The 15,729-nt window shown below is 38.9% G+C and overlaps 1 protein-coding gene across 1 annotated transcript in view; it reads left to right on the top strand.

The window, feature by feature from the left end:
- The window catches only part of SLC3A1 (solute carrier family 3 member 1), a 55,388-nt gene that overhangs the window by 15,246 nt on the left and 24,413 nt on the right, over positions 1-15,729 (top strand). The window contains exons 3-6 of the mRNA XM_081265070.1: positions 4,819-5,257; positions 9,628-9,807; positions 9,957-10,111; positions 13,092-13,217. Of these exons, the coding sequence (XP_081121196.1) occupies positions 4,852-5,257; positions 9,628-9,807; positions 9,957-10,111; positions 13,092-13,217 (867 nt within the window). The 5' untranslated portion in view covers positions 4,819-4,851. The remainder of the gene's footprint in view (positions 1-4,818; positions 5,258-9,627; positions 9,808-9,956; positions 10,112-13,091; positions 13,218-15,729) is intronic.

Below are 15,729 nucleotides of genomic sequence, written 5' to 3'. Positions count from 1 at the left end.
ACAAAATGAGTGTTATAATCTTAAAACCCAGAGATCAGCACTCTACACATGTTTTCTAAGAGAACATTAAAAATATTGTAGCTGGGCACATGCCTATAATCCCAGTGGTTCGGGAGGTTGAGGCAGGAGGATCTCAAGTTCAAAGCCAGCCTCAGCAAAAGCGAGGTGCTAAGCAACTCAGCAAGACCATCTTTCTTTTTTTTTCTTGTTTTTTTTAAGAGAGACAGAGAGAGAGAGAGAGAATTTTAATATTTATTTTTCAGTTTTCGGCGGACACAGCATCTTTGTATGTGGTGCTGAGGATCGAACCCGGGTGGCAGGCGTGCCAGGGGAGCGCGCTACCGCTTGAGCCACATCCCCAGCCCCGCAAGACCATCTTTCTAAATGGTCTAAATGGTCAAGTACCCCTGAGTTCAATCCCTAGTACAAAAAAAAAAAAAATCTCTGAAAATATGTTTAATGACTAATATTCTATCACATGGATATGTGATAATTTACTTACTTAGTCTTGTGCCATTGAGTGTTTGGGCATTTCCAATGTTTGCTATTGTGAAGTAACATTGTAACTAATGTCTTTTTAGGCACAGATTTTTGCCCCCATCTTTAATTACTTCCTTAATATAGATTTTTGGTAAGTAGAATCATTGAATTAAAACATATAGGCATTCCCCTTGCTTCTCTTTATTTCAAAAATTTAGTCAGAGTAAAGTGAAAAATCACTTGATTTTGAGTGAAACTTGCATTTTATGTTTGTTACCACTTTTTTTTTTTTTTTTTTTTTGTGTGTGTGTGTGTGTGTGTGTGATGGTGATAGGGATTGAACCCAGGGCCTTGTGCATGGAAGGCAAGCACTCTACCAACTGAGCTATATCTCCAGCCTTCCACCTGTACTTTTTCCTTCTCAACTGCCTGTTTATATTCTTTGTCCCTTTTTATATATTTTCATGCTAATTTTTTTTTTTTTGTACCAGGGATTGAACTCAAGGGCACTCAACCACTGAGCCACATCCCCAGCCCTATTTTTATATTTTAGTTTGAGACAGGGTCTCACTGAGTTGCTTAGTGCCTCGCTTTTGCTGAGGCTGGCTTTGAACTTGTGATCCTCCTGTCTCAGGCTTCTGACCTGCTGGGATTACAGGCATGTGCCACTGTACCCAGCTTCATGTTAATTTTTAAAGTAGATTTCTATATTATGGAAATTAGCTTGTCAGGTGTGTTATAGATATTTTCCTCTGGTTTGTCATTTACATTTTTGTGGATTTGTCTGTTCCTTTTTAATTTCTAGAATAAAAATTATTAAACTTCTTTAAAGAATCTGGGTTTTAGTCTTTATATATTTGGAAAAGCTGTCTAACTATTATTATTATTATTGTTATTATTATTATTATTATTAAAATGTTTTTAGTTGTAGATGAACACAATACCTTTATTTATGGTGCTGAGGATTGAACCCAGTGCCTCACACATACTGGGCAAGTGCTCTACCACTGAGCTACAACTCCAGCCCCTCCCATATTATTTTTTAAAACACAGAAATTTCTGTCTAGGAATTTGACAGTTTTATTTTTATTTATTTATTTTTATTTTTTTGGTACTAAGGATTGAACCCAGGGGTGCTTAACCACCGAGTCACATCCCCAAGCATTTTATTTTTTATTTTGAGACATGGTCTCACTAAGCTGCTGAGACGGGCAATTAGACTGAAAATGCTTCCTTCTCTGATATTAGTGAACTGTTTTGAGTGAAATGTCTTTTATATTTTCCCAAATTTTCTATGAACATTCATATTTTCAAATTGATATTATGACATTATATGTATAATATCCATGTATATATAGGTATTAATATATAAATAATATCTATGTATATTATATCTAATATCTAATAATATATATGTACCTTTAATGTTAAAGACAAGTTCTCATTTATTACAGTTATGTTTCCCAATTTGTCATATGCTTTTAAATTAATATGCTTTGCGATATAATTCAAATATTTTATTCAATCAAGTTCAAGAAATCTTGATTGTAATGTATTTCATTATTAAAAAAAATCCTCCCTGCAGAGACCAGATACTTATTTCAAGTTATTTTATTTTTTGGTAGTGGAGATTGAATCCAGGGGCGCTGTACCACTGAGCTACATCTCCTGCTCTTTTTATTTTTTTATTTTGAGAAAAGGTTTTGCTAATTTGCTTAGGGTCTTGCCAAGTTGCTGAGATTGGCCTTGAATTTACAATCCTCCTGCCTCAGCCTGCTGAATTACTAGTATTATAGGCTTGTGCTTCTATGCACAGCTTTCAAGTTATCTTTTTAAAAAAGCTTCCAGTTTGCATGCTCTAGAAGTTAAAATATTATTTTTTTATTGTAAAGAAGATGGAATGTTTCTGTCATGAATTCCCTTTTTTGTTTTTTGTAGATGGTCACAATACTTTTAATTATTTATTTTTAGTGGTGCTGAGGATAAATCACAGTGCCTCCATACTACCCAAGTACTCTACCATTGAGCTACACCCCCAGCCCCAGATGAAGTGCTTTTACATGGCGTTTCCTCTGTATTTTTATGATTATATATTAAGAATGTAAAATTTTATATTAAAAGTGTTTTTGAGCTGGGCACAGTGGCACATGCTTGTAATCAATCCCAGCTGCTTGGGAGGCTGAGACAGGAGGATTACAAGTTCAAAGCCAGCCTCAGCAAAATCAAAGTGCTAAGCAACTCAATGAGACCCTATCTCTAAATAAAATACAAAACAGGGCTGGGGATGTGGCTCAGTGGTTGAGTGCTCCTGAGTTCAATCCCTGGTACCCTCCTCCTCCCCCAAAAAAGTGGTTTTCTAGTTTAAAGTTATTTTAATCTATGGGTATTTTTGCACATTGTTTTTTCCCAAAATAATAACTGAATTTCAATAATTCTGCTGTAAAAAATTACCACTGTGTGTTTGAGAGATGAAGCTATGTGAAGACATAAAAATTAAATTGCTTTGATAGTTAAAAATATTCAACATGCATAAGTAAAAGTGATGAGAGATACCACTTATTGGATACATTGAGACAGGTATTGAGATTTACTCATTTTTAAAAATCATTTAAGATCAAGTTGTTCCTTTCTCTACACCATTTACTGCTTCTAAGTCACTACAAAAAATTTAGTAAGTTTAGGGATTCAGGTAACTTTGCTCATTTAAAAGTAAAACAAGCTCTCTTTATCTAATCAAATGACTCAGAGCTATGTCAAGTACCACTGATTAAATGGAAATCATCAATCATTACATTCCTTTAAGTCTTGCAGAATCTTCTAGGAAAGCATTTCCCAACTTAATGCAGTTTCCTCAGCTTTGCAAATGTTCTATTTTAGGCTTGTCAGTAATTAAACAACTAGTTAGTACTAGTAATAGGTCTACTTACCTCTAATGAAGCACGTGAACTTGCTGGAGGTGGAATCTTTTTCTCCCCTACCTCCTAGAAGTGCTTTTTCTTTTCTTAAAGAGAGAGAGATGAGATGAGATGAGATGAGAGAGAGAGAATTTTTTTAATATTTATTTTTTAGTTTTCGGCGGACACAACATCTTTGTTGGTATGTGGTGCTGAGGATCTAACCGGGGCGCACACACACCAGGCGAGCGCACTACCGCTTGAGCCACATCCCCAGCCCCTAGAAGTGCTTCTTAAAAATGGGCAACCACATCCTTTTCTGAAACAAGAATAAAAGTACCTGGCATGGAGCTGAACATGATAGTGTCAGCCTGAACCAGCATAAAATAAAATTAGCTGTAGTAACAAAGTTTTGTGGTTCTTTGCCTCCAGATCCTTTTCTGCGTGGACTTGTATTTTGAGAGGAGGCCTTCAAAACAAACAAACAAAAAATTTAAAAAGGCTGTTTCTCTTTGAAAAATTCAGGATTTGTTTCTTTTTCTTTTGTGGTGCTGAGAATTGAACCCAGGGCCTTGTGCATGTGGGGCAAACACTCTATCAACTGAGCTATATCCCCAGCCCTGTTTCTTTTTCTTATACCTTAATTAATTTGTTTAAAAAATTAATTTAAATTTTTAACATTGTGGTAAAATAGATCTCACATTTACCACCATTTAAAAAAATTTATTTTGTATTGAATTAATATTTTAGTTAATTTAAATATTAAATTTTTAAAATTAATTGAATATTTTACCAATAAGGTTCAGGGACAAAGAACATTGACGATTTTGTGCAACAAGCCATCTCGAGAGTTCTTCATCATCCCTAATGGAATTCTGTACCACTGAGCCTAATTCACCAGTAGCCCTCTTACCAGCCTGGCAACCAATTATTTTCTGTCTGTATGAATTTGACTATTCTAAGTACCTCATATAAGTGGAGTCATAAAATCTCCCTCCATCTGGCTTATTTTACTTAGCATAGCATCCTCAAGGTTCATCCATCTTGAAGCAGGTTTCAGAATTCCCTTCCCTTTTAATGTTAAATAGTAGTCCTTTGTATATTATACATTTTGATTAACCATCTACCTGAGGATGGCTATTTATCTTGTTTCCACCTTTTGACTTTTGTGAATAGCGTTGCTGTGCAGTGGTGTAGTCAACCGAGTAGCGAGTAGCGTCCTAAGTCGCAGTGACTACCTCTTCCCATTTCCTCCTTATCAGCATTGTTACCTTAGCCACCTCGGCCTCCCAGGTGTAACAGATTTTTTTTTTTAAATCCCCTTTACCTTTACCCTTTTCTCCTCGGCTGGACTTTGTCCATCCGGGTTTATTTATAAACCGTGCCCAGCTCATTAAGAAGACAAAGCATTCAGCAAGTCACATTTCCACCTTCATTCCTCCAGGAGGGCACTCTGAAGAGCTAAGTCGGGGGACACATGGCAGAAGACAAAAGGAAGAGCGACTCCATCCAGATGAGCATGGAGGGATGTCAGACAAACAATGGGTTTGTCCAGAATGAAGACATCCCAGAGCTAGACCCGGATCCAGGCAGTGCCGTGAGCATCCCAGGCCCCCAGGAGTCTGAATTGCAGGTCATCCGGCCCTACGCCGGGATGCCCAAGGAGGTGCTGTTCCAGTTCTCCAGCCAGGCCCGCTACCGGGTGCCCCGGGAGGTCCTCTTCTGGCTCACTGTGGCTACTGTGCTCCTGCTCATTGGGGCCACCATAGCCATCATCGCCATCTCTCCAAAGTGCCTCGACTGGTGGCAGGTGGGGCCCATGTACCAGATCTATCCGAGGTCTTTCAAGGACAGCGACAAAGATGGGAATGGAGATCTGAAAGGTGCGTGTTACTGGACAGTGCAGGGAGGGGGCCGGGATGGGTTGATTTATGGCCCTCCCCTTCCTTGAAACCGAATTATGCCTAGGTTTCCCAGTAAGCACATTCCAGTGTGGCTTATCACCCAAGATTTTCCTTGTTTATGATATTTTTTAAATTGCTCAGCAGAACTCAGCAATCTTTCCCTTTGATGAAAAGCAATTTGCTGAAGGCTTTTGAGCCAAGAGTTTAATTTATTGCCCACTAAATTCAGAAGCTTGTTTGGTCATCAGTTCTGACTGCTGAACCGGAGCAGGTTTCCTCTGAAAATCTGTCTCTTGCTTCTCTGAACTTTATGGGTGGATATTTCAGAGTGACAGCTGAGAAGTGCTTGCCCAGTGTATGATGTGGCTTGTTTGGCATCTGGCTGAGAGTTTATTAATAAAACACAAATAATAATTTACAAAAGTATTAAATGCTGTCTTTAAAAGGCTGAATCTTCAAATTTAAATCCTAAGAAATGAAGGGAAAGAATAAACAGCAGTGTGTGTTGGTTGTTACTTGGATGAAAGATTATTTAAAATAATATCCATATTAGTAGAAAAGTAGAAAGTGAAAAAAATGGGGGGAGGGGTGGTTACTGGGCATTGAACTCAGAGGCATTCAACCATTGAGCCACATTCCCAGCCCTATTTTATATTTTATTTAGAGAGAGTGTCTCACTGAGTTGCTTAGCACCTTGCTTTTGCTGAGGCTGCCTTTGAACTCGCAATCCTCCTGCCTCAGCCTCTGGAGCTGCTAGGATTACAGTTGTGCACCACTATTCCTGGCTTGAAAAAAATGTTTAATCTCTTGATCTTATTATTTATTTATTGTTGGCCCAGGATTGAACCCAGGGGTTCTTAATCACTGAGCCACATCCCCAGCTCTTTTTTATTTTTATTTTGAGACAGGGTCTTGCTAGGTTGCTTAGGGCCTTACTATGTTGCTTAGGCTTGCTTTGAACTCGAAATCCTCCTGCCTCAGCCTCTAGAGCTGCTGAAGTTACAGGTGTGAACCACTGCATCTGGCTGAAAATTTATGTTTTTAAAGTTAAGCTAATAATTTCTTGGGGTGTTATTTGTGATTTTAAGAGTAAAATTGTGGCATAAAATGGGGCTATTAGGCAAACTGGTCGGTGTAGGCACCCTAGTTAAGGGCAGCAATAAGAAACAAGTAAATAGACTAGTGCTTTTTTTTTTTTTTTTTAACCATGATTATTTGCTTGAGGAAAATAAAACAAGATGATATGATATATTGTGGAAAGTAGGAATGGGCTTAATTTATTGTTAAAATGTTGGACGTAAACTCTTGAAATCCTCAAATTTCTTTAATAACCTCATGAAAAAGACCTTTCTTCTGCCTCACTCATATCAGATCTGCCCCCTTCCCCACTTCCTTTTGTGGCCCTGGGGATCACACCCAGGGCCTTGTGCACACACCAGGCAAGTTCTCTACCTTGAGGGAATGGTTGCTTCCTAAAAGCTCTAGCCTCATTTTCTCTTTTTACAAAACCTTCCTGCATCTTCACTAATTGAAGAAGTGTATTTGTCCATCCAGGTGTGGCTTAAACACATTGCTTTCATTAATCTTTGTTTAAATTTCCTAATCAGAGCTTGGGCTGCCTCCCCAGATTCCTGTGGTGCTTTGGGCAGTGTCTACAGTTCCCTTTGATACTCCCTTGGAACCCTTGTGAGTGACTTCCCTTCCCTTGCTACATGACCTCAACACCTGCTGCCTCTCATAGTAAATGGTTAGCAAAAGTGGTGTTTTGATGAATAGTGCTCAAATCCCTAAATCCAGAGATACACTCTTTACTTCCTGGCCCTACCTTCTTAATCTTCTTCCAAATAGACACCACATTCCCCTACATAAGAGCTAATCAGCTCTTCCATTTTTAATTTCCAGTAACTTTTCCTTGAGGGAATGGTTGCTTCCTATGATCAACAGGCATTGGTCCTTGAGGCTGAAGGGATTTTTTTGTTACTGTTAGGAAGAAACCATCTCAGGTTTGGGTTTGTGATCGCCCTCTGTTCTTCACCCTCAGGCTGGGAGCCCTTGTTTACTTTGTTTTTGTCTACCCCTTTGTTTTCATTATCACATGTTCCTTTGTGTGGTAAACCCAGGGTTTGGCACATGCTCTACCCTTGAAACACACCCCTTTCCCCTGTATATCTTGTTTTTAAGATATACTGCATTGCTGTTCTGTTTTAAATCAAAACCCTGTTGCTACTCTGATCATACAGCCACCTGTATTGGGGAATCAAGTACAAGAAGACAAAAGTAAGCAGCTTGTGTAGGGTAAGAGCCCAGATCCCAGGGTCAAATGACTTTGTGCTTTGGTTTCAGTCATCTCCAGACTGAGATAGCAATTTGGGAATAAAGGGAAAGATACTGAGTCTCAAAGAAAGTATCCATGAGGAATTTCAACTCCTGATCCATATGCTCTTGGCCCTTGCCCTTGACCCATGCCCTTGTAACATGAGGACAATGCACAAGTGCAAGAGGAAACTTTCATAGCACCACCCTACCTCCACCTGTAGTCCAGACCTAGCTCCTGCCCTCCCTAACAGGCCACTGTCTCTCCCTCTGGATAGACAGACAAATTCTCTCTCAAATGTGTATTTCTTGCTTTATTCCAAAGATGTCTCTTTTGAGATTGCCCTCATTCTCCCTTGAATATGTATGTACTTTCCTAAATAAACCTCTGTCTGTACCTTTGCCTGGAACAAATTCTTTTCCATCATACATGTCAAGAACCCCAGTGGTACTGAGTGAAGTTTCTCCTCCTCTCTGGGAACTCCATGGACACTTCCTCTGAAACATATCTTTCTCTGTGTGGCCTCTGCTGTGATCTAGGAAACCACATGGAGATCACACAAAAAGTTACTGGAAATTGAACAACAGACTTGAGTCTGAGTCTGCATTTAGGACTCTGACCTATAAGCAAAAACGTGCCATCTCTTAAGTATCCTACAAAGTTTCAAGTACAGACATTTCACCTCCATATCTCTTCCCAGCCACAATAGTATTCTTTTCTAGGTAAATTCTTGGCTTCCTACATAAGTGAACAAAAAAGGATCCAGATTTCAGCTTGCTGTAAAGATAGTCTGAGAGCAGAATGAAAGACCTTTCAAATATTAGTGCACACTTACCTTACACCTCTTGGTATTCTCTCCCTAATCCCTATGCTGCAGGCAACATTTTTCACTGTTGACTCTTCATTTATTTATTGTGCTGGAGCCTAGGACTCACCCCTTTTAAGACAAGTCCTCTGTGTCTGGTTTTTCCTTTCCTTTGCTACAAAGCCTTCCCTGTAAATCACCTACCTTTACCTTTGCCCACCCATCCCCATCAGCTGCCTGTTTCCTGAAGGGCCAGGGAGCAAATACCTTAGTGCCCTTAAAGCACCTTACACAGCTCTTCTTGGTTCAATTTTCATTCCATTCCTGCCTGTTTACACTCAACTATCACAGCACAGTCCAAAAGAATCTAACGGGCACCACATTTTTAGAAGTTAAAAAAAAAAGGAAACAGGTGAAATTATTCGAATAATATACTTTTCTCACTCCAGTATATCTAAGATATCATTTCAACATGTAATTAGTATAAAATATTAATATTTTACATCTTTTCACACTGGGTTTTAAAAAATCTCATGTGCATTTTACCCCTACAACACATCTAAGTTCACACTAGTCACATTACAGGTGCACAGTAGCCACATGTGGCAAGTGGCGATGATGTGGGCTAGTGTGGCTTAGACCACTCATTCACCAGGGACCAAGTGTTATTGACCATGACCTTGGCACCTAGTCAAGTACCTAGCTTGGAAACCATGCATAGAATAAATTAATATTACTGTATTAATGGTTTTTTAAAAAAATTGAGCAAGTAACAGATCTTTTAATGTCAGGCACCTATGTTAAAGGTCAAAGGTTATTGCTAGAAGATCAATTTGATGTTATTCAAAGAACTAGGCCTTGCTATGTGAATTTTACTCAAACTCAATAAAATTTCAAATATTTCTGCTTTCAAAAAATATTTAGGTCTTGCTAGGTATGGTGGCGCATCCCTGTAATCCCAGTGGCTGGGGAGGTTGAGACAGGAGGATTGCAAACCCAAAGCCAGCCTCAGGCAAAAATGAGGTGCTAAGCAACTCAGTGAGACTCTCTCTCTAAATAAAGTACAGAATAGGTTTGGGGATGTGGTTCAATAGCTGAGTGCCCCTGAGTTCAATCCCTGGTAACCCCCCCCCCCCAAAAAAAATTTAGATCTTATAAATATTAATTTTATTTTTAATATTTTATATAAACAAAATAGGACTTATTCATGACCTTGGCTTTTTTCTTCAGGTATTCAAAATAAACTAGACTACATCACTTCTTTAAATATAAAAACTGTTTGGCTTACTTCATTTTATAAATCATCCCTAAAAGACTTCAGATATGCTGTTGAGGATTTCCAAGAAATTGATCCTCTTTTTGGAACAATGACAGATTTTGAGAATCTTGTTGCAGCCATACACGATAAAGGTAAATTGAATGGGAGGTGGATGGCATAGGGGTGAGGGTTGAAATAAGCACTTCTCTAAATGGTCAGTGAACACATTTCCCCTCCTTAACTGTCATATATCATCCTAATACAATGTTTTTCTAATATCTGAAATTTTTTCACTTATTAGGTTTAAAATTAATCATTGATTTCATACCGAACCATACCAGTGATAAACATGCCTGGTTTCAATTGAGTAGGACACAGACAGGGAAATACACTGATTATTACATCTGGCGTGACTGTACTCATGAAAATGACATTACTATCCCACCCAACAACTGGGTAAGTGCCAGCCTGCCTGACTTGCACAGGGAAATGGGCAAATCTGTGGGATTCAACTGGTGATTTATGAAGCCTTTTAAGGAAAACTGAGACGAATATAGTTTATGGGGACATGGGGGAAGAATTAGACATAAAAATAAAATAAATTTCCCTAGTATTGTTTATATTTCTGATTTCATTGTAGAATTGGTGTGTTCTAGCAAATTAAAACCTATTCTCACTACTAGCTTCTCCTTTCTTTCCCTCTCTCCCCACTTGAGCAGCTTGGAGTCCATGTCCCATTTGTTCAGTAGCTATTTTGCAGATGTGTTGCCTCTTTGAATTTTTTTTGTAGTTGTAGATGGACAGAATGCCTATATTTTATTTGTTTTTTGTTTGTTTGTTTGTTTATTTATTTATTTATTTATTTATTAATTATTGTGGTGCTGGGGATTGAACCAGTCCCTCACGCATAACTAGGCAAGCGTTCTACCATTGAGCTACAGCCCCAGCCCAACTCTTTTGACTTTTTGACTCTCATGTTTGGACAAAACTTTGGCCATAAAGAAACCTAATTGTCTGCTTTCTCTTTGTTTGAACTTTGGTATTTGAACTCTGGACACATCTCACATTCATTATCCCCACCTGAACTGAGCCACTAAATCTTCTTGAGAAATTTACTAAATCCAACTAATCAACATGCCCTTCCCTTTCTCTTCAAACACTCTCTCTGCCTCCTATCTTAATGACTCTCAGAGAAAACTCTGCTCCACAGAGAGAAGAAAAGCCATCAGAGCTGCAGGTCCCCATTCCCACCCTTTTCCTACTTGCTATTTTTAACAATAGGAGTTACTTCCTTTCTGTCTAGAGGACTTGATTTAGCAAATAAAAATTTAGGATATCCAGTTAAGTCTGAGTTTTAGTTAAACAGTATATAATTTTCTAGTATGAAAGATTTTATAGGTTATACTTATGCAGTCAGTCGTCTGTATCTGTGGATTCTATATCTGCACATTCAATCAACTGCATATAGAAAATATTTGGAAAAAAAATTGTATCTGTACTGAATTAGTACATACTTTTTTTTCTGATCATTATTCCCTAAACAGTACAATTATTTACATAGCACTTACAGTTTATCAGGTAGTATAAATAATCTAGAGATTATTTAAAGTGTAGGGGAACATTTGCATAGGTTATGTTAAATATTGTGCCATTTTAATGTGAGAGACTTAGGCATCTGCAAATTTTGGTATCTGAACCAGTCTCCCATGGATGCTGAGGAGTGCTCTACTAAAATACTATGCATTGTTTTCTGAAATTTAGATTTGTTTGAGTCCTGTATTTCATCCAGCAGCTCTACATCTGTCCCAGGCCACATCTTTGTTTTTCCTCCTAGGTCTTTTACTCTGGACCATCTTACCCTACTCCAGTCTCTTCTTCTTCTTCTTCCTCTTCCTCCTCCTCTTCTTCACCTCTTCCCCTCCTCTCACTCTTCCATCCTTCCTTCCTTTTTTTTTTTTTTTAATACTTGAGCCGAGGGGTGTTTTACTATGGAGCGATAGCCCCAGTCCTTTTTACTTTTTATTTTTGGACAAGGTCTTACTAGATTGCTGAAAATCATCCTAAGTTACTGAGACCGGCCTTGAATTTGCAATCCTCCTGACTCTAACCTCCGGAGTTGCTGGAATTACAGGTGTATGCCGCTACACCCAGTTCTTTTTCTCTTCTTGATCTTCTCTGTTAACATTTAAACATACTGGTTTCTGGATATCAACTTTGAGGAATTATTGGCCAGACTTTTTTCTATTTTAATTTGTGTGAATATAAAATAGTATCACATTGAGGTCTAAATTTTACATTTATCTAATAACTAGTGATGATTTATCAAGTTGCTAATGTAGTAATTATATACTTACTAATGATGTTGAACATCTTTTCATATAGTTATTCATCTGCACTTCCTTTTCTGTGAAATACCTGCTTTCATTCCCTAGTTCTCTTTAGGATTGCTTGTCCCTGTTGCTTTCTGGAGGCCTCTTTGCATTCTGGATCCTGGTCTTTTGTTGGTTAGACACACTATAGATATCTCATTGTGGTTTGTGTCCAGGCAGCCACGTGGTGAACTTACAGTTTATCAGGCAGTAGAAATAATCTAGATATGTTTTCTTGAAAGGCAGCAGCTGTTACTCAGCTTTGACCAACTGCCATAGAAATACAGATCCATGTGACTACGTCTTCCAACTAAAAGGAAAAAGATTCATGTAAAATCCCCCAGTTTTTCAGTGCTTTCTAGATGCTGTGTTTAGCATGAAATGAGATAGAGCCCAAGAAACTTTCATGTTTAAGGGGTCATTGCATACAACAAGAGGGAGGGGCCAGAGACTGAGAGTGGGGCATGAGAGGAGAGTCTTGACATGGAACCATGAACCTGAGCATTTCTAGAAAGGAAATTAGCCACAGTGTCAAATACCACTAGGTACCAACACTTGAAGTTGCTAGATTTTTATTCCTGAGGACTGGCAGGGTTTATTAAAGAATAGGTCTAATAAATTTTTTATAACTATAGTTTGAATATTCAGTATATTGGGTTCAAGCTTCAAGACCAATAGAAATTGTCTTTTTCCCATGTTGACCCCATTTGCTTTTCTTTACAAACAGGAAGCCAAAGCCTGGACAGAGGATTCAAGAAAATATGTTAGCAATGTCTGTTCCTTAAGTTGGTCTTGTTTTGAATTTGAGAGCATTGGCTTGTTATTGCGACTGTTATGAATAGCATCTACTGGACAGACAGGTCACAACCATGTTTATGGGGCATTAGGCCAACTGGTGACATTTTGGAGAGTTAATTTAGCTTAATACTTGCCCTAGAAGGAGAATTCTCAGGATTTAAATACTCTGCCCACACAGGGCCTGGGATGGCCATGATCATTTCTTTGTAGGCAAAACCATCATATGAATAATGCTAAGTTACTGATGTGCTGTTTTGTTTCTTTGCTAGTTAAGTGTGTATGGAAACGCCAGTTGGCACTTTGATGAAGTGCGAAAGCAATGTTATTTTCACCAGTTTATGAAAGAGCAACCTGATTTGAATTTCCGAAATCCTGCTGTTCAAGAAGAAATAAAAGTGAGTATAGATACTCTTCATTAATGGGAGTGGTTATTTTAAGCACTCTATTTTGAACAATAATTTTGCAGGAAAAATAAAAGTAGTACAGTTAAATTCTCAGATTGAGATGTTTGATGCAAATAAAGACACTTTCATTTGTTGGTGGCTCCTTTCTTCATCTAACCCAGAATAATCTAAATGGAAGGGGGTAAGAAACACCTGGTGCCTTAGTGACAATGAGCAGGTGCAGGAAGGTGGGGCCAGATGAGGGCTCCCACATCTGCGGTGGGCCTCGGGTGAATTATTTGGCTTTTCTTTTCTTTTTAATTGTTGTTGGACCTTTATTTTACTTATTTTTATGTGGTGCTGAGGACCGAACCCAGTGCCTCACACATGCTAGGCAAGGGCTCTACCATTGGGCTACAACCCCAGCCCTTATTTGGCTTTTCTATGCCTCAGAGGGCTCTTAGGAACATTAGATGAGATAATCCATGCATGGCACTTCTGTATTCATTCAGTAAATATTAAATCACTGCCTGCCTACCCTGTGCCAGGCCCTGAGTACTGGGAAAACAGCAGTGAATAAAAGAAGCCCTACCCTCAATGAGTCCCTGGTGTGGGTAAAATAGACAATGAAGAACTGTGCCTATCACATGTCAGGTCGTGGTGAATGCTAAGGGAAGGTGACTCAGACATACCCCAGGGATGAGGTGCTGCCTGACAACCACCTGAAGTGTGAAAGGGAGTTCTGGAATTGAACTCAGAGGGGCTTAACCACTGAGTCACATCCCTCGCCCTTTGTATTTTTTGTTTTGTGATTAGGTCTTGCTAAATTGCCTTAGCTGCCAGAGTTGCTAGAATCACAGGCATGCATCACCATGCCTGAGCCCTGTGCCTCTCTAGGGGAAGAGAATTTCAAGCAGAGGGCAGAGCAAGTGCAGAGATCTGGAATGACATGGAGTCCAGTGCATAGGCTTGCCAGAAATAGCAAATAAAAATACAGGATACCTGGTTAAAATTTCAATTTCAGATAAATAGTGAATAATATAATGCTTGGATATATATACTTCTACTATAAAAGTACTCATCGGTTACTTGATATTAACAAGGTGTCCTTTATCTTTTATCTGGCAGCCCTACAAGTGTGCTGGAGATACAAGAGGGCAGGAGGCAGGGAGAAGAGGTTGCAAAATCAAGAGCTGAGGCCTCCGTAGATGGCCTTGAGTTTGATGGAAGGGCACATGCTGAGCCAGTGAAGATTCCTTTGGGGCTCTGTAGGCAGGAAAGTTTCTGTAGTAACCCTGGTGATCTCTGGTGGGCTTGTACTGGAGTGGTACAGACAGTTCTAGTGATTGGCAGTAAGTAGTAGCCATGTTGTTCTCATTCTTGTGCTGCTGCTGTGGCCAGAGTGGGCAGGGATTTAGCTGAGTTGGGTAGTGCTTGGGGGAGGGAGGAGGGAGGAGGACACCCAAACAGAATGGAGAGCCATGGGTGCCCTTCTGCACCTCACCATATCAGCCAAATAGAGAGGATGCAGGACACTAGGGGCACTGGAATCCTTAGTTTATTTTTCCTTTATTTGTTCTTAAATAACTTTTTCTTGGAATATAATAATTCACATACCATAAAAATTTTTCAAATGGGTGATTCAGTGGTTTTAGTATATTCAGAGTTGTGTGACCATCACTATTAATTTTCCAGTGCATTTTCATAATGCCAAAAAGAAATTCCAAACCCATCAGCAGTCACTCTCCCTAACCTCCTGATACCCACCGCCCCCACCAAGGCTTTGGCAACCACTAATCTACTAATTTGCCTACTGAGGACATTTCACATAAGTGGAATCAGAAATTATCTGTTTATATTTTATATAGCTTAGCTTATTTATCTATCCATCCATCCATTCATCTATTTATCCATTCATCTATCTTTAATTGAAAACTGCCAAAGTTGTTTTCTATAGCCACTGCACCACTTTACATTCCCATTAGCAGTTTATAAAGGTTTCCATTTCTCTACATTCTCACTGGCAATACTTGTTATTGCCTATGAGTTTTTGTTTGTTTGTTTTTTGGTACCAGGGATTGAACCCAGGCGTACTTAAACACTGAGTCACATCTCCAGCCCTTTGTTTATTTTATTTAGAAACGGTATATTACTAAGTTGTTTAGGGCCTTGCTAAGTTGCTGAGGCTGACTTTGAACTCATGCTTCTCCTGCCTGAGCCTCCTGAGCCCAAGCTGCATCACTGTGCTCAGCTTATGTTTTCATTATAGTTATCCTACTGTGTGTGAAGTGACATCTCATTCCGGGTTATATTTGTATTTGCCTCTTTTCATGTGCTCATAGTTTACTTATGTATCTTCATTGCAGAAATGTCTATTCAAATCCTTTGCCCATCTAAAAACAGGCTTATTTGTCTTTTTATTATTGGGTTGTAAGAGTTCTTTATATATTTTAGACACATGATTTGCAAATACTTTTCTTCTGTTCTGTGGGTTGTCTTTTAACTTTCGTGATGTAGCCCTTTG

The sequence above is a fragment of the Spermophilus citellus genome (assembly GCF_964194105.1).
Source record: "Spermophilus citellus genome assembly, chromosome: 13".
Lineage (NCBI taxonomy): Eukaryota > Metazoa > Chordata > Mammalia > Rodentia > Sciuridae > Spermophilus > Spermophilus citellus.
This window is presented reverse-complemented; position numbering and strand designations above follow the sequence as displayed.